Consider the following 19,461-nt stretch of genomic DNA (forward strand, 5'->3'; position numbering starts at 1 on the left):
CTTCATTATACATTTAAATGTGCCTGTCCACAGACAGATATTGTGCCTTTGTTTGAATTGCAGCTCAAAAAGTGATAGTCTTTAAAGTACAGTAAATTCCTGTTTACTAATGATGGGACATGAGTACAAAAATAGAACATGTTATTTTGCTCTAATAGTTGTTTTTGTTTCAGCTACTGAAATAAAGCAATTAGGCCAAATAATGGAATTTTACAAAAGAAAGATCACAGCTTGTAGACATACTCACACAATTAATTCATTAAGTGACACATTCAGGAATCTATACATTGACATACTTTGTTTTATTAAAACATGATTTTTTTGTTTTTTTATATCAGTGTCACTATTTCTTTGGAAGTCGTTTGATATTTCCTCATTTATAAACTACAGAAAAAAAGGTGTTTGTACAAGCCCAATGACATTTCACTGTTTTCTTTTTCATTTACCAAAATAAACCATCATCGGCTGCTAATTACAAGTATCTACAGGGCTGACCATAGATGATTAATCTATTTACAGAGACAGTGGTGAGTCTAACAATCCCCATGTACAGTAGTGCACTTCTTCTGACCAGAGCCCTATCTGGCAGACTCTGGTCACAAGTAGTGTACTACATGGGGAATAGGGTGTGATTTGACAAACAGTCTGCTACAACAAGGCCACGACATCTTCTCCATATGTGTGGCTTGCGGTTGTCATGGTCACCAGGTCATGTTGTTGAGAGAGAACCACCACAGAGTCAGCCGAACCTGGAAAGAGAAACAGAAGACATAAGTTAAAAGGAGACATGAGGGACTGAAGTTGGTCATGGAACAACCAACATTTCCCTGAATGCATTCCCCATTTCATTGAATGCATAGAAGTCATTTTTGTTGGTTAGAGGGCTGGGGTGGTATGTGGTGGCTAGAGATAGGTTGTGTGTGTGTGTGTGTGTGTGCCTACCTTGTGCTCTCAACATGGCATGGTGGAGATTCATGGGCTCCACCCCTGTCGTCATGGTGACCATGTTATCGCCGGTCGCCCCGTCAGCCTCCAGTAAACTGCTGTGTGTCAGTGCTTCTCCTGTTAGAGAAGACAGATACCAGTTCCACAGTGACAAGACATCACACACAGTCTCCTCATCCCTACTTCTATGACGAACAAAGCCCTCAGACACCCTGTTGAGTCTCTTGAGTGCATTTTAAGTGGCTTCTGCAAGTGAGAGCAAATCAACAGTGGATGGGCTTTTGACACCTACTTTTAGCTTATTAAATCGTGTTCTTTTAATGCAGATGAAAGGAAGGAAAGGTGGCCACTTAAGACGACGTGTGTGTGTGTGTGTTACCTGCGTCTCTCCCCTCGTTGCTGAGCACCTCCTCTCCGTGTCTCTTCCTCATGTGGACGTTCCTGCTGCCACTCTGGGAGAAGGTCTTCCCACAGATCCCACACTGGTGAGGCTTTTCCCCTGGGAAACAAACACACTGTTTTAATACAGCAACATTATACCATATCACAATGATGAAATGCCCGAGTTAGAGAGAATGTTGCAATCACTGTGTGTCTTTCCCAGGCATTACACTATTTAACCACACTTGGGAATTAAATTAAGTTTGATTGAATGATTGACTATGGAAAAACATTGGTGAAGAAGGTACAGTGTGTTTATATGCTACTGTGGAAATACTGTGATTCGGGTTGATTAAGTCCCACTTTTGTCTGCCCTTTGAGCGCCCCTCATCTTGTGAAGAGTACTGCACTCACCTGAGTGTACGAGCATGTGTTTGCGTAGACTGGAGTACTCAGCGAAGGAGCGCCCACAGCCATCTGCTTCACACAGGAAGGGCTTCTCACCTACAGAGATGACACACACCCCCCCCCCACACACCCACACACACACACACACACACACACACAGTCAATGCTCTACTACTGTAAAGTGCACAATCAAATCAAGTTGTGTGTGCACTAGAAGCCTTCCTGGCTCTCACCTGTGTGTGTGCGTTTGTGGTTCTTGAGGTTTCCTGCGGTGGTGAATTTCTTGCCACAGTTCTTCTCCTTACAGATGAAAGGTTTGTCTCCGTTGTGAGTCCTCATGTGGACCTGCAGCCTCTGCAGCACGTAGAAGCTTTTCCCACAGCCCTCTGCACCACACCGGAACGTACGGTCGTTCCTAACAAATACACTTTTTTTTTTACAGGATGAACCAGTGTCTTATGTGTGTGTTTTGAGGTGGTATGAGGCATGTGCCACGGGTGTGTTCTCAGGTGGGGTGCCAAGGGTGTGTTCTCAGGTGGGGCGTCACGGGTGTGTTCTCAGGTGGGGCGTCAAGGGTGTGTTCTCAGGTGGGGTGCCAAGGGTGTGTTCTCAGGTGGGGCGTCAAGGGTGTGTTCTTACCTGTGTGTTTTCAGATGGTACTTGAGGTGGGCTGGCCAGGTAAAGGTCCTATAGCAGCCCTCAAAGGAGCAGCGGAGGATCTGCTTGGAGAGCATGCGATTGGTACGTCCCGGCTGCTCCCTCTTCCCCCCCTCTGACGGGAAGCTGGGAATGTGGTCACCTAGGCAACACAACAGAGAGAGATGATGATGTCATCAATCTGCAGTATTCAGCTCCAGCCTTTTAGTGTGTCAGTGTCTTTTTTTATGTTGGTGACTTATTAAAAATATTCTTTTGGGAGTTTAATTGATCAATTCAGCAGCAGGGAGAAGGGAAAATAAAATAAGCAGAGAACAAAAGCTGAATTAACTGAGTAACATAATAACGCTTTTGCTTTTAACAACAATGTCATTGGCTGTCAAAGATAGTTATTCTATCATTTTCATCAATGGGGAGAACCCTGGAAAAAGGAACACAAAACATATAGTGTTACTGTTGGTGTTACTGTTGGTGTTAGTCCTGGCGTCGATGCTGGCCTTGGCATCCTTGGCCAGTTGCGCCCGTGTGGCGGCTATCAGGCTGTCGTGTGCCAGCTCCTGTACCCTCAGGTACCAGGGGGCACTGCCATCCACCCCACAGTCCCCTGACGAGACGCCCTCATCCTCCAACTCCTCAGCTCCATCTGCAGAGAAGATCAGGGGCTCTGAAGAGGTTGCTAGGCCTGGAGGGGGGAGGGAGGGGTGGGAGAAGGAGAGAATCGGAGAGAGTCCTTGTTAAACTCATTACATTACAGGAATGATGAGTCATCTCCTCAGAAATTATGCTTTGCATCCCTAAGCTGCGCTGTGACCACTGTTCAGTGTAGTAACTATAGGGTGTCAGAGACACATTCCCCAGAGCAGGAGAGTCCTCTCTCGACAGATTGATGTCCCTGCTTTTCAGTAACCTACTTTCTTTCCCTCCCTACGTAAAACAAACACTTTGTGAAACCAGAAACAGATGTAGAAATGATCTCGTTACGGGAGGGATGTGTTTAATGTCTTACAACAAGCCTTTCAATCCTTGCCTCAACACCTACATTCCTTGATGCTGACAGGAATGAGTCTTGTGTCTTGTCTCCCTATTAGAACAACAAGATTGTTAGGATCCTGATGAGTAAAACTGTGATTATTGGGTTGTGAAGAGTTCAAGGAATTGATTTGTTGAACTATATAAAAGGTTGTGTGTTACTGTATTTCATTCCTAATAAATTCTACTGTTTTACGTGAGGTAACTGTGTGACTTTCAGACTCTTGAAGATGTGTTTTAATATGAAAGTTTCATAAGTCATTGTACAGTTGGTTTGGTGATTACATAGTGTATTGTGTTCTATGGAAGATGATCAAGAGAAATATAAACTGTGACACACACACACACACACACTTCTTCAACCAATCACATCAACCAAAGCACAACTCAACCACGCCTACTCTCCTGCAGGGAAGGAGGAGTATAAAAGTGCTGACTGAACTTTGAGCAATGGTTACCATACAAGATCATACAAGGCAATCTGAGACCATACAAAGTAATATGAGTCTTCCTATTCTGGTTGGTCTTCTGTGTTCTGGACAAGGTAAATGTAAATATAATGTAAATGTACAAGGGAACCCAAAACAGGGTTCTGAATGGTTTCTGACAAAGGAGCCCAAAACAGGCTCTGACTCTCTACACGAAAGAAGAACAGACTGACTCTGGTTCTGATGCTCATCCCGGCCCTGCGGAGCACAACAAACTCCCAAAACCATCACTGGTGGTGAAACTAACTTTAGCCTGCTGAGAAGGAGTCCCCTCTGATGAGAGGAGAACATCACTGCAGCCTGGCCTCACTGCCTGCTGTCTATCCCAGAGAGAGCCATCAATCAGACGCCATGCCAAAGGGAGTTGCTGGACTCTCAGCAACTTAAAGCCTGATCCGCCACCACTCCCTGCAATCCAAAGCCTGCCTACGCCTTGGAGCTGATCCACTCAGGAGGTGTAAATAGACAACAATATAGATTGTATTTTGATTGTTGATTCTTTTTATGTTTGATGCTACACTACAATCATGCATTCCAAGATGCATATTATCTTGTTTGTCTTAGCTTAGTAATACACTTCTATAAAGAAGTGTTGTTTTCTTTTGCTTTGACAAATGGTGGCTCTAAGAACAATTAAAACATTTACTAAGATAATTGAGATAGCAAATATCCTTCAGATTATTGATATGAGACTGACTTAAGTAATTACTCTGTAAAAGAACATTGGTGGCTCCAGGTAATAACAGTACTCATTTGGTAGCAAATAATAGTAATAGTAGCTAAATTAATAATTCCAAGTAATTAACAACATGTCATTAAACCGTATATTTCCTACAACAGAACAGTAAAGTACAGAACCCATATCAACATACATATTCACATTACAACACACAACACAGAGAATGAAACAGGCATGCACAGAGGGAAGGGCTCCTGTACCTTTGGCGAGGTTAAGCAGGACGTAGGAGGTGCTGTTGCTGTCAGACTGCTGCAGGTCGTGGAGGACAGCTGGGGAGCTGGGGGGGCTGTGGGGGAGGGGGTGTGTCTGGACCACCAGCGGGCTTCGCTCCGCACCTCCAAACTCTGACAGGGATGGCGACCTCGCAGATGCATGGCTGAGACCACCATCTGAGGAACCAATCAGAGCACAGGTTCAGCAGCGAGTATGAAGATTGTGTACTGGACCCCATTTTATAAGCCGCAATGCATTATAATGCATGCCCCATACTGTATCTAAACTACTTTCGGTCTTACTGTAGTACTTTGTAGGCAATTACATCCACAATGTAAACTGATGCTGGGCAGTGGGGAAGTCAATTAGAACTAACTAGTGAATCTACTACAGTATATGCAAGTCAAAGTGAGAGTGGCAGTCTTTGTTAAAATGCTGGCTGACCTGTTAGCTCCAGTGGGCTGCACAGGGAGCTCTCGGTGGGGGCCAGCAGAGGCAGGCAGGTGTGTTTGGGCTCAGAGTCCTCCAGACCCTGCCCTAGAGGGATGGACGCGTTCTGCACAAACTGAACCAGCAGCTGGAGAGAGGAAGAGGGAGAGAGGGAGAGGGAGAGAGGGAGAGAGGGTGAGCAAGTGTGAAAGAGACACACAGAAGACACAAGAGAGAGAGAGAAGGGAGAGAGAAAGAAGAGAGAGTGGGAGACACAGTCAGACAGACAACAGAGACAGACAGACATCTTGCCCCCAAGACTCTACGCTACGTGAGAAACAAGAAGCCATAACAATAAGTTGATGTTATACTGTATATTTAAGTGTTTGATAAAGACTTTTGTCTGTATAGATTTATGATGTTTGAGCAGCTTTAATTAAGTTCTTTGTGTCTATTTTCCCTGTCACCCACTGGGTAGTCTCACTGGCGTCTAGCCGTCTGGACTTCCTCCCGAAGATCTCCCGTACATGACCAATCAAAGTGCCTCCAGCTGGATTAGTCTGCACCCGGACTTTGGTGCAATGCATCTCTGCCTAGCTCAGGGCATGTAGGGCACACAAACGCCCTACTGGGTGTTATATGTATCTGGAGTCAAGGGTGACTACCCAAAAACTATGATGGCTCTGTGCAGGAGCACAAATCAATGGGTCCTTGCTATTGCCTGTGAGCACTGTCTGTTACAGTTAAGCCTTGTATGTGTTTGTTTATGTTCCTGTTTCGTGACCCGAGATATGTCATTCTCTGTTCAAACAACTTACTACTTGAGAAACAAGAAGATATCGCAAAGTTGATGTTACCCTGTATATGTCAGTGTTTGATAAAGACTTTTGTCTGTATAGATGTATGATGTTTGAGCGGTCTGAGAGAGAGAGAGAGAGAGAAAGAGGAGGGGGGAAGGGGTTGAGAGAGACACATTGGGCAGTGTAGGCCTATGCATGTTAGAGTCAGGAGGTGCAGAGGGAGTGAGTGAAGATGGTGTCTTCTTTAGAGTGAACTGTCACTATTAAGGAACGCACCACCATGTCATTGGGGTGTGTTGTGAATAGTGTGGGTGCAATTACCTCAGGTTTGGAGTCAAGCTCATCAGAAAGCATGGATTACACCTTGCGAGATCTGTACAGGAAAGGTGTCAATTATCCATCAGACTGAGCTGAGGTGTCGTCATTGCATAAGCACATTACTCGACACAGATCTTTCATCAGCCAGACAGCCACTTACCCCAAATCGACCTGCTAATTCAGAGATGCCCAGTTGGTCACAGGTTCTGCGTGGGAGACATCTCGGTTTCAACAGCACATGATAGAGACTTCCATATCTTCATCAGTTAGCTACAATGTAAAGAAAGGTACTTCATATAAACATACATCTCCGCTTAAAACATAAACAGTGTAGGTACGCTATGATAGATTTAGCTTTTTATCCCAAACAATTAATGTGAAATTAGATTGAACTGTGGTGCCGAGTTTGTTGTTGTTAGCTAGCTAGCTAGCTGGTAGCAGCTGGTGTATTTAGTTAATTAGCTCCTTATGAGTTTCATAATATTCCACATCTTTACTACTATCAATGCTCTGATGAATCACGACACGAAATGAATCACAAAAGGTTACTTTCAAATGTTTAGCTACCTTCTTTTTTAAACTGGAGAAATGTGTCAAATACCAAATAGCAGCAAAGCTTTTCCTGTTCTACGGCTACTCTAGAGTGACAAATGACGGGCACATACTTCCGTGTATTTTAGCTTTTGTTTTTTTTTGTCAAAATACAGGAGTTGTTTACTGTCATCTAGTGGTTGCAACTTGCAATGTGAACATCATCTGTTCGAAGCACTGTGCCAAATATACTGGTATGTGGTACTAGTGTACGACCAGAGATTGTGGAGATTTCCTATCCATCGGTTATCTAAAACCTGAGATGATTGTATTCTTTACCTGGATCAACTATGAAAGAAATCTAGAGAGCCTTTAGCATCATCATTTTCTGTTCACTTGGGCTCCTTTTATGGATATGAACATATATTTCAAGCAGCATCAAATGTCACAATAAAACATAGTGTGTGTCCTGACAATGTATAATGGATTCATGTGTATAATAGATTAATCTTCTCAACTTCTAAAATATATCATCATGTAAGTATCACCACAGAGACCATGTTCTTTGGAGCTAGATTTATTAAGCAAGCACCACAGACAGAAACGTCAACTGATTTCAACAGCTGCACAACAGTGTTTCATCCTCCATCCACTCATAAACATAATCATTCGTATTTTTCAAAAGTGTTTAATTCAAAGAATAAAAACAATTGGTACAGAAAAGTCTATTTGGGCTGTTCAGAAATGTAAATCATTAGTTGGTTACTACCGCTTCCCTACTGATTAGAAATATCAACACACAATCTGTCTTTGAGATGAGAAGGCAGGATACCAATGATACAAAACAGCTGCCATCATTTAAATATAAGACTCCCAATTCGAGTCAAGCCTTAAAAAATGTATTCATTGTTAAATAAGACATTCACACTTACACATTCACCTGTGGTAACAAATACAGGTGCTATGCACTTCCTAATGAGAAATTCCCAAGGCTTTCTTGAGGTGATAACTCCTTACGAGACAGCATTATAGACTTCTAGATTGTATTCTACTGTAGAATCTTATGGATAAGAAAGCTCAGTTTGTGTGCTCTTCCACCTAGTCATTCAGTCATAATGACTGAACAAACCTATACACTAATCAGATTAATCAAGCTCTACTATTAATTTAGGCTGTAAAGCAAAAATGATATAATCCTCTTTGTTTCTGTGTCAACTGAGGCACAAACCCATTTGCTTGCTTTTATGCAGGCCAAAATAAGATGTACAAGTTGTCCTGACAGTTGTCCTTGTAAGTCAACTAAACAAAAGTTAATCTTCACCATAAAAATCTGATGCCTAAATAAGGCCTTAAACAACCACACAGAACACAGATATGTTGCTAGATCTATTACAAATCTCATGGATATAAATAAAATAACCAGATGATTTGTCACATCATCTGTTTTGTCTTACTATACTTGGAAGTAACTTCCCACATAATTGAAGGCATTAATTCAAAGTATAAATATCTCTTAAATCTACCATTGATTGTGCACAGTATGCAAGCTGTTATTTCTAATCAAATGTACATTGACTAAAATGACAGACTGATATATACAAATAAAAAAGACATCCCTTTAGAAAAAAAAAAAAGCTATGCAAGTTAAATGTTTTTAAAATTAATCGTCATAGCTGCCTTGGTAAAAAAAGAATTACTACTCAGTATACATTGCTTTGGAATTAAATTCCAAATAGTTGAGTGCATATACAAAAGTATTTGACAATTCAACAGATGTTATTAAAAAAAATAAAATTAACAAAAATGCTGCCCACTCTACATTAGTGACAGTTGCACATCTTTGGGTTGTCTTTGTTTTTTGTTTGTTGAATAAAGTAAAGATCTGCCCTGTGAAATGCTTTGATGAAATCGGCAAAATGTATTTTGGGGAATTTCTGTCAGTTTATTTAAATGAAAAAAGAATACCAGAGCACAGACTCATCATCCAGCCACTTGAGCAAAGGGAGGTCAAACTCCCTCAAACTTTATGCTACCTGTGGTTGGGTGGCAAAAGTAGTCACAAGTAAATGGCCACAATCCCCGTTAAAGTTGTTAAGCACTAGAGCTGCCATAAGCATGGTAGGAATGCTAAGAGAATACGGTTCCATAGAACATGAAATGACACACATGAAAAAACATTGAAATACAGCAGAAATTCTTATGACACCTAGGCATCAAATTCTTCTGTACATACTGTATAAAGACAAAGCATGAGCCCTAAGCACACTGAGGGCCGGTTTCACAGACAAGGCTTAAGCCTAGTCCTGGACTAATTCACACTTTCAATGGCAAATTGCCACTGAGGATGCCAGGACTAAGCTTTAGTCTTGCCTGTGAAACCAGTCGACAGTGTATCTGAATTCATGAGCCAAAGCTTAGGTTAACCTAAGTAGATCATTCAAGACATATCAATAAAGAGATTTTTATTAGATTGTGTATTTCATTTGAGCAATACCAGCCGAGCCTCAGTCTTAGAACTCTCCCCAACCACTGAGCCATGCCTTGCTTTATTAAAAGACATTGTACTCTGCATGCTTCATGTCAACCCACCATGCCTTGTTAAAATGTCTGTTGGTGGGAACATCAAGTTTAAAGAGCAGCAACAAACTTATCTGTGAAACACAGCCCATGGAAGACCCTCACTGCCACAGAGGACAGGACTGAGAATCAGAGAGGTGGTTTGAGTGGAAGCGGTCTAGCTCGGCTGGGGACTACAAAAGAGATCCAAGCCTCCAGCAAACTCTGGCCTGGTTTGGGGTAAAGGGAAGCGTGTGTGTGTGTGTAAAGAGAGAGAGCGAGAGAGATAATATAGGTCAGAGTATCTGTCTGCGTGAGAGCATTGTGGGCACATTATTGATGGTCCAGCTGTCTCAGCCTCCCCCAACTTCAAGCCCTACCCATCTCAGTGTAAAGGATTAGTCTGCCTGAGGTTGGGTCTAATCTGCCTGTAAAGTGCTCTGGGAAACCTTCTCTTTCTCCCTCTCTTTCTCTCTGTTCTCCTCCTGGAGGCTGGCCTGCAGCTTAGCCCAGACGCTACTGTCTCCGGTCTGTAGAGTCTGGAGGAAGAGGCTGGTGTGCTCCCGGAGCCGGTCCAGTTCGCCCTGACTGCGGCGGTTCTGTCGGAGCAGCTCCTTGGTTCTGAGCGCGATGTCCAGCAGACCTGACTTGCTCAGGATGTTGTATGTGTTGCAGAACCGCTTCCTCTTGTTCTGGAATCCCGAGTCACTGTCTTCCTGGTTACTGTCGCCTTGGGAGCTGTCATCATTGCTAATATCGTCAGGCTGTGGTAGGAAGAGGGCCTGGGTCTTGTGGTTGGGGTCCTCGGTCTGGTGTGAAGGGGTTGAGGACAGGGAGGGGGAAGGGGTAAACAACTCTGATCTGGTGACAGCCGGGGAGGGCCTGTCCTTTGCAGGGCTGCTGCAAGTGCTGGAGTCTGTAACGGTGGGAGTGAGCCGTTGCTGGGCCGAGGGAGACAGTGAGCTGAGAGGAGGGGGGAGACAGGGGACGGTAGCGCTAGAGCTACAAGAGCTGCCAGACAGGTGCCTCTTATGGGGCTTGTCTCTATGATGATGGCGCTCCCGGAAGCTGGAGACTGAACTGCTGCCCCTTTCAGAGCCTGAGGAAAAGGAGGAAGAACTCCCTCGCCCTGAGGAGCTGGAGCTGTCCCCAGGGTGGGGGGCTATTTTGGGGTAGGACTTGAGGATGGGGAGGTACTTCTTGGGGCGCCGGCGTTTGGCTGACCCCTCCTTGATAACGGAGGGGGTCCGCTGAGAGACCACCGGCTGGAGGAAGACCACCTGAGGCTGCTGGACCACCGGCTGAACCACCTCCACAGCTGGGCCGGGCTAGAGAGACAACACAGTCACAATACACACAGATTAATCCCACCATAACCAATACTGTAAATGCTACATACTATGCAATGAAAACTGACAGAAGATTGTTGCTAAAAAACAGAAAATAAAGAAAGAAACTATTCTGCCATGTGCGTTGCTAGTGAATTGACCAAATGCTTTTCATAGCTTATACTGCATTCCACTCAACTGAAACAACAATGTCAGGACTCAGGACAGAACATTTCAGCTCAATTCAAAACGTATACAATTGGGAGCAGAGTGTGAAAGCCTGGACTGGAGCTCTGCTCTAGTCAGCAACTGAGAAGTGAATCAAAATGGTGTAAAGTGGCTTCTCCTTTAGCTTCACTGATCAGAACACGCAGAACAGGTGAAAGCAATATGGTGGTTACCGTGCCAATGACGATTTGCTTTCACGCGTGTCAAGTCAGTGCAGATGCGGCTAGAGCAGTGGTTCCCAAACTTTTAACAGTCATGTACCCCCTGTCGGTTATTTTGTAGCCTAATTGATATTCTATGAACATTACCCCTTACATATTAGACATTGTGATAATATTATTCTGTTGGATAGGGTGCATGCATTTATTTTTGGTACTGAGACTGCAGTCGGCTATTCAAAAGGACTGTTTGGGAAGGTAAATCACAGACTTATTTTGCGTACCCCCTACATCGATCCACGTACCCCACTTTGACAATAGTGGGGCTAGAGGAAGCCACTTTGGAATATTGAGCTGCACCTAAACAGTTTGTCAGGTCTTGAGTAGGCCTACCTGCTTTAGGAGGACGTTATTCATGATGATCATGGGGGACATGCTGGGGTAGGAGCCCCCCACCACAGCCAGCTGAGAGGTCTGAGACCCAGAGCCAGAGTGCTGAGACCCTCGCTGAGCCACAGAGCGATGTGAAGCCTCAGAGTCCGTCTTGTCCACTGTGCTCATGTGCTCAGAGCCCGCATCTGCAGCGGGGAGAAGAGGAGACGTTCAGTGTATGATAGAGGAATGGAGGAAATGGGTACATGGTTGGGAAAGAAATATCACTGGAGGCTAAATGCAGGAGACATGTACACAGTTGAGGAAGGAAACCACTGGAGACTAACCTGAGAATCCAGAGTCCCTCTCCGACTCTGTTCTGGAACCCCCAGAGTTCGTAGTGCGCTGTTTGCCCATGGTCCTGGAGTGGCCTTCTGCCTTCCGTTTGCTAGTCATTTCTCCCAATGGCCTTGTCACTCAAGCACAGACCACAACCACATCCGCACATCCAACTGGCAGGGAAACCTGTTCAAAGTATTGAATAAAATGTTTAGAGCTGTAATCACCTATTTAAGCGAAATCAACGGTCTTACCTCAAAATATAAGCTTGTTTTTCATTGTCTGTAAAACATTGTTTTCTCCAAACACTGTATAGCTTCAAAACATGGTTAAAACTATCATTTTAATTTTAATTTATCTTGCATCCATCGCTCTGTCTATAAAATTGAGAGTGGTTACATTTCTCCAGCCCATCCCTCAGCTGTTCACCAAAAATGTGGGTGGGAGCCCGCTTTGTTGTTGTTCGGATCACAAATTGCACCTTTAAAGCAACATAACAGCCAGACAGTGACACTGACTCGCTGGGGGCTACTGTTGTTAGCTAGCTCGAGAGTTAACAAGGCGCTAACTGGCTAGCAAATGAATGTCATGTAGCACTGCTAAAGCAGCAAAGAGGTCATATTTCGAGACTTAGCTAGCTAAGCATAAAGCTAGCTAGTTCGTCCCTGATTCTCTTTTTTCCGCTACACACCACCTTGCCAGACAAACACATTGTTTACTTAGCACTTCCTCTAACTGATCAAAACAGAACACAAGACAATGCATCCACATGAATTGAGACCTCAAAAACACACGCCTCGTCCTACCTTAAGATTCGCGCGGTGTTTCCGCAAGTCCGTCTCTGTTGACTGTCTGGGTTGTAAGCGTTGTCTAGAAATGGGCACCACTGTAGACGGTGCTGTGCACTGGACTAGTCCCCAGTGTCCCCTGACAGTTCTTGACAGCTAGCTCACATGCAAAGCGCAATGCTAAGAATAATCCGATGTGATTCGATTTCCTTAATCGTGAAGTTTGTTCCCAAAGATCAACAATGTTCTCAGTCGGTGAAAAGCAGGAGGAGACACACGAGACCTGACATTCTTTGTAGCGTACCTATCCATATTTGGAAGTCTGGGGCGTGGCCGTGTGTACTGAGCGTGGACACGTCACAGTCTTTGGGTCGTTTATCTCGCCCACTTTCAGCATTTCGGGCCTTCCTATTGGCCAATGTTTTGGTACCAAGCCAGAAAACGTGACCAAACACCAAAAGTGTGGCATGTTCAGGACATTGTGTTCAGGCGCCGACGGGACTTGAGAGGTGTACTGTACAGTACAGTACACGCATTTCACGGGGAATCCGTTGATGCGTTACATAATAGTTCTGAGACAGAGTTTGTCCCACACAGGACTCTCGATGCTCAGATGTTACTGTATAAAAAGTACCATTAGATACAGAATAACCATAGGATCAATTTATTTGCAGATCAATATTGTATTGTAGGTCTACATTGTATCATCTATTCTATATTACAGGCTTCGTAAATCAATATTGTATATTTTGTTCTGTATTACTATAAAATGCATTTATGCAAACCTCTACAAATTTCTTGGAACACACACACAATCACACGCACGCACACATGAATAAACTGAACCACACATTGAGACAAACAATTCGATCTTTTCTCCTATCCAATAAACGTCAGTGATCGCAGCACATTCTCCAGATAAGGACATCATAAACTGTATTGACATTCAAAAGCCCCAAATGTCATGCATGCATGTTGTCTGATACAGATACATTAAATAACATGAATTAGTACTTTTATTCATGTACATTTTAACACATTCATATGTTTGTTACTCTTTGCTGTTTGTCTAATTAAAGTTAGAGCCGAAAGCAGTTTTTTCTAAATGTGTACCAAACAAATGTCAAGTTCCATCATTAGGCCTGTACATTTCCTCAGCTATCTCAAGTTTTATCTGACGTTCTCCATTATCCATTTGGTTATGCAGTAATTCACCTTGTGTTATGATACAGTATGGTCTAAAGAGTGCAAAACTATATAAAGTTACTATGAAGGTGTCTTGTTTCTTCCTAAATCCACCCATTATCCCACTGTTGTTCAGGAACAATACTTCAGGTCAGGTGGTGCCGGCTTAAACCCCTGTCCCTTGGCAACTGCTTATCTTCTGTTGTCCATCAGTATATCTGTATACCATATCTTCTGTACCTATTAGGAGTGGAGCCTCTGCTACTAAAGAAAGCTGCCAAAAAAGTGTCAAATTCATCAACCTCATAGGTATCCGGTATTTGGGTGTCTGAAAAGTTGATGTCTGGTACATGGTTGTTGGGTAGAAAATGGGTAGGTTTAAGCATCTGTGGGTTGGGTATGAGAATGGGTATCTGGGTATAGGTATTTCAAGGTGAGTCAGATTGAGTGTCTGATGTCTGAGGGGTATGATACATGTAAGTGGGTATTTGTTGATCGCCCCCAGAACCAAATTAATTCATCCTTAGCTCAGTGGTGATTGGTCAGAGTTCTAAAGTAACAAGGATCCACCTAGCCGTGTGGGTGTTGCTGACACCTGTGGAAGGACAAACACAGTTAGGGAATAAACACTCAATACTCTACTCTACTCTACTACACTCTACTCTACTGTACTCTGTCTGTCTGTCTGTCTGTCTGTCTGTCTGTCTGTCTGTCTGTCTGTGTCCTTGTCTGTGTATTTGTGTGGCTGTCTGTGTACTTTATCTGTGTGTGTATCTGTGTGTGGTGTGTGTATCTGTGTCAGAGCAGTGTAGCACTTACTTGCCACGGTCTCTGGCTCCCTTCCTGTGCTTCCTCCTCCTAGGTCTGCTCCTGCCTGAATGACTCCTGCTGGGGAAGAGAGAAGGCGTGACACATCAGCCAGTCTGCCATCAACAGTGATATATTTAAAAGGCAATGGAAGAAATACATTTTTACTCATTTACCTTTCATTATTCAAATGAATCCGTCTGGGTCTAAAAACAAGAGTATGAGCCTTATCAATTTTCTCAGAGAAAGCATCTAGCTGAAAGTCAACAATAGAAATCTCAAAGGGACCTTCTGCTTTGAGGCCTGCTTTAGTCTCTTACCTGCATTCACAGGCCTGATGCTCCACAAATGTCAGCTCCACGTATTGCCCAGTCCTCTCAAAAGGAGTTATTCTCAACAGCTTATATATGGAAAGAGGAAGAGTGGGAAAAAGTAAAAAACCATACAACCATGCATAAACAAATATCTGCTGTTCAGGAATACCAGCAGCATACTGGTGATGCACCGAAATGTGCCTGTTTTTTTCTTGTACTCCATGAGTGAGTGAGTTTTGGCATCAGGTAGCACAAACACACCTGCATGGTGACGTTGCGTGTGTGTGTGGGTTGGCACTCCAGGTTCTCGTCACCACAGCAACCGGAACATCGCCAAAGCGGAACACAGGCGGGGCTAAACATGTGTTCCACCCCTCCAGGGTACTCCTGCTCTACATCCACCAATCGCTCCATTGAGTGACACAGGCTCCTCCCCCACACCTCACGGAACAGCATCACTGCATTGAGAGAGGTGGAGCACATGGTGGAGAGAGGCGGTCCCTCAGGACACCTGACAGACAACTTAACTTGAACTGCTGTTTTTTCTCCTTTAAAGTTGCTACTGGCTAGACAGTAACTAAGTCATGTGACTTATTTTGCTTAGCTTAATCAATCGGTCAAGAGTTTCAATAGCTTTAGGTGGGTCACAGTACAAACAGTAGATAACCACTACTCTAATGAATCTACTGTTATCTTATGTGATAAAGCCTTTGGGCTTCAGTGTGCATTTGCAGTGTTTGATGAACTGGAAATGGCCCTTACCTCTAGAGCGAGTCTCAACTTGGGGGAGAGAATTCTGCAAAACAAAGGTAAAAACAGATAGAGGTTATGATTTAGACATAAAAAGCAGATGATCATAACAGAGAAAACATACTCAAGAGTGACACCCATACTGATAACCATACTGTCTCAACAGATATGACCAATATCATTGCCATGCCATTATGTAGCTGATGACCACCCTCTAGTGGCAGAAAGAGGATATCACCACCATGAACATAGGCGCTGCAGAGCTTATATGCAGCTCAAACAACAGGGTAGAATGAAAATACCAGAATATCATTAAAAAAAAAGAGCACTTCCTGACCACTTTAACTATGAACCTACACAAGCTTAAGTTCTACCAAAAACATATTCTAAGCCTCTGCAAACACTAACATGCCAACCCAAACAAATCCAGTTAGGGCCTCTAACTTGTCATAGCATCCCCAGGTGTAGAGATCTGTCTCTCTGGGTGCTGCTGAATTTCCCTCTGATCCTCTTCATCCATGAACTCAGGATGCTGTGGGCTCAGGGACTTTTTGAGGTCCAATGAGAGTCTACAGTTCATATGAAATCATTGTTGACATAAACCCAAAGATGCCGTGAAGAATGATACACATGCTGTTTTAATAAACTGTGCATAGTCTTGCTATGAAAGGACCATGTATGGACTGTTCTGGTTTCAATGAATGCATGAATACATCACAGGGTGTGTGTGTGTGTGTGTGTGTGTGTGTGTGTGTGTGTGTGTGTGTGTGCGCGCGTGCGTGCGTGCGTGCGTGCGTTTGTCGCTCCTGTATGTCTTTGTTTGAACAGAGAATGACATATCTCGGGTCACGAAACAGGAACATAAACAAATACATACAAGGCTTAACTGTAACAGACAGTGCTCACAGACAATAGCAAGGACCCATTGATTTGTGCTCCTGCACAGAGCCATCATAGTTTTTGGGTAGTCACCCTTGACTCCAGATACATATAACACCCAGTAGGGGGTTTGTGTGCCCTACATGCCCTGAGCTAGGCAGAGATGCATTGCACCAAAGTCCGGGTGCAGACTAATCCAGCTGGAGGCACTTTGATTGGTCATGTACGGGAGATCTTCGGGAGGAAGTCCAGACGGCTAGACGCCAGTGAGACTACCCAGTGGGTGACAGTGAAAATAGACACAAAGAACTTAATTAAAGCTGCTCAAACATCATAAATCTATACAGACAAAAGTCTTTATCAAACACTGAAATATACAGTATAACATCAACTTATTGTTATGGCTTCTTGTTTCTCACGTAGCGTAGAGTCTTGGGGGCAAGGTGTCTGTCTGTCTCTGTTATCTGTCTGACTGTCTCTCTCAGTCTCTCTTCACTCTCTCTTCTCTCTCTTCTCTCTCTCTCTTCTCTCTCTCTCTCTCTCTTCTCTCTCTCTCTCTCTCTCTCTCTCTCTCTCTCTCTTCTCTCTCTCTCTCTCTCTCTCTCTCTCTCTCTCTCTCTCTCACTCTCTCTTCACTCTCTCTTCACTCTCTCTTCTCTCTCTCTCTTCTCTTCTCTCTCTCTCTCTCTCTCTAACTCTCTCTCTCTCGTTGTCTTTTATAAATGTCACATCCGCTGTCTGGGGCGATGCAGAGACACTAATAAATATATATTTGTGGGGTTTTGATGTTTTATTCCCCTCATGGTTTCAGTAGCCCCATCTGGGCTTGTTTCAATGGCGTCAATAAATCACACCATTCTCCCCTCTCTAACAATCCTCCATTACACACAACCTCCTGTGGGGAATATATGTGTTTCAGCTGGTTCTGTTCCAAGTTCAGGGCCATTTGAGCACACACAAACTAACTGAGTCTGTGATGAATTTTCTCCAGGTGCTGATTAAGTATAGTTGTGTTTGTGAGGTTAGAGTTTTGCGGAAAGTAAGCTGATCTTAGATCTGTGTCATGTGGGCAAGTTCTACCCAGAGCCACACACCCCTGTGTATGAGGGGGAGGCCGTGGTCGGCTGCTTCAGAGTAAACCTATGATTAATGGCACCTTACTTTATCTCCACATCCACCTCGTAAGGGAGATATCCTCATTAGGTCTGTACAACATTCCCTTGGGGATAAAGTACTCTAAACAAAGACAAATGGGTGGGGAACATGGAATGTAACGCTGTCTGTGGTTTATTCTGAAATGAGGAGGGGTTGTAAATCATGAGGAGATGAAAATGTAAATCGTCTGGGGAGCTGGAAAATATTTTCTAATTGTATAGCCTCACAGCGGGAGTTGTAAGAGTGTAGTATTTAAGCCGACTACTCTACTACTGCATCTGCCAAGAGGTCTGAACTTTTATGGCACAGTGGGTAGTAATGTGCTGACATAGCAGGGTTGCTAGTTCAAGCCCCACTTAAGCTGTTCCCCCTAAGACACTACAGTGCACCCCTGCTGGGTGTTATGCCTTTATCTCTCAGGGTCAGGGAGCCTAGAAGAGAAGGAAGCACCTGCATGTTGAAAGAGACACTGCTAGCGCTACATCCATGGGACTCAAGCAAGGGGCTACGGTTCTGTGGTCCCCAAGAGCCCTCCCTTCATCATACTGCTTTTATTATCGAGAACCCCACATTCGTATCTCTGAGTTCCATCCCGATATGTAGCTAAGTTGATTCTACAATGATAAGAGTCTGACTTCCAGACTCCAGACTTCAGATATGTAAACAACATCAGTCTCTTTATTGCATAGATGTGTTCAATCCCAAGTGGTTGGCACCACAGCTGTGTCTGTGGACCCATGGTTGTGTAAATATGTGTACACATAAATAGTTAGTGTCACATAGCCACCATAAACAACACTGTAAACATCCCAGTATAAACGCCACTATAAACTGAACTGCAGATCCCAGGAAACCTCTAACACCACATGCAGGTGTTCATTTAGGGTCAGAGAAGAGATAGCCAGAGAGCATAAGAGGGAAGAATCCAGTAGTTCCCAAACTTGGGGTAGGTACCTCATGTGGGGTCTCCTGATATAAAATTGGGGTCCCATGAGAAAATCAAGAAAAAATGACCTCTATGATTTGATAAATAAGACACAAACATTTGTATTTTATATGAAGACTAACAATGTCTGTGTATTGCACCTGGAGCCTATATTGTTTTGGGGTTCAAATCCATCCAATTAGAGCATATTTAAGTTCATTAGAATACACTTGGATATCGTTGTAATGTGTTGGCATAGCTTGCAATCAAGTTGATTGGGTTCACAGTAAATTATTAATGTCAATTTGGGGTCGCGAGACAAAAAAGTTTGGGAACCCCTGGCTTAATCCTATATGCAGTTGGACCAGCATCTGAAATAACGGACAGAAAATGACTGAGGAATGGTAGATGCCATGTAAAATGAGGGGAGAGCAACACATATCATACAATAATGTCCCCTACACTTAATATTTTAAGGCATTGCTGCTATGATTCCTATATTTGCTTCATTTAGTTATAGACCAATCTATAACTCCAAACATGGACTAAAAGCAGAAACGCAGTGCATTTTACGATGTGAACCTCTTAAAATGCTTACTGGGATAACTTTTTAAGTTCTGTCATTGAAATAGCCTACCAAATAGTCCAATTTCACATCGATATACAATTGCACGTCCGACTCCCCTTACCATGATTTATAACACATATTATGCCAGACGGTATAAATCTTCAGCAATTC

General features: G+C 43.6%; 3 protein-coding genes across 5 annotated transcripts; all 3 read right to left on the reverse strand.

The window, feature by feature from the left end:
- Positions 1–26: 26 nt before the first annotated feature.
- znf410 (zinc finger protein 410) lies at positions 27–7,067 on the reverse strand. 3 transcript variants are annotated; one of them, XM_083689014.1, is made up of 12 exons: positions 7,009–7,067; positions 6,568–6,677; positions 6,411–6,462; positions 5,305–5,437; positions 4,848–5,036; positions 2,846–3,073; positions 2,374–2,533; positions 1,968–2,149; positions 1,741–1,830; positions 1,325–1,444; positions 943–1,062; positions 27–749 (listed from the first exon to the last, which is right to left on the reverse strand). In XM_083689014.1, the coding sequence occupies exons 3-12, from the start codon at positions 6,441–6,443 to the stop codon at positions 649–651; spliced, it is 1,356 nt and encodes a 451-aa protein (XP_083545140.1). In that variant the 5' UTR covers positions 6,444–6,462; positions 6,568–6,677; positions 7,009–7,067; the 3' UTR covers positions 27–648. The 3 variants fall into 3 exon arrangements, with proteins under 3 accessions (XP_083545140.1, XP_083545141.1, XP_083545139.1); XM_083689015.1 differs by having other exon boundaries at positions 2,858–3,073; positions 6,975–7,056; XM_083689013.1 differs by having other exon boundaries at positions 6,975–7,056.
- Positions 7,068–7,505: 438 nt separating this feature from the next.
- On the reverse strand, positions 7,506–12,980 carry cipcb (CLOCK-interacting pacemaker b). Its single transcript, XM_083688537.1, has 4 exons — positions 12,726–12,980; positions 11,928–12,105; positions 11,602–11,786; positions 7,506–10,822 (listed from the first exon to the last, which is right to left on the reverse strand). Exons 2-4 carry the CDS (start codon positions 12,034–12,036, stop codon positions 9,914–9,916), a joined length of 1,203 nt encoding a protein of 400 aa, XP_083544663.1. The 5' UTR covers positions 12,037–12,105; positions 12,726–12,980; the 3' UTR covers positions 7,506–9,913.
- A 395-nt stretch (positions 12,981–13,375) lies between these two features.
- On the reverse strand, positions 13,376–15,896 carry LOC310817849 (placenta growth factor-like). Its single transcript, XM_083688565.1, has 6 exons — positions 15,776–15,896; positions 15,275–15,471; positions 15,020–15,099; positions 14,876–14,905; positions 14,712–14,780; positions 13,376–14,487 (listed from the first exon to the last, which is right to left on the reverse strand). Exons 2-6 carry the CDS (start codon positions 15,467–15,469, stop codon positions 14,463–14,465), a joined length of 399 nt encoding a protein of 132 aa, XP_083544691.1. The 5' UTR covers positions 15,470–15,471; positions 15,776–15,896; the 3' UTR covers positions 13,376–14,462.
- Positions 15,897–19,461: the final 3,565 nt, after the last annotated feature.

Source organism: Argentina silus (assembly GCF_951799395.1).
Source record: "Argentina silus genome assembly, chromosome: 17".
Lineage (NCBI taxonomy): Eukaryota > Metazoa > Chordata > Actinopteri > Argentiniformes > Argentinidae > Argentina > Argentina silus.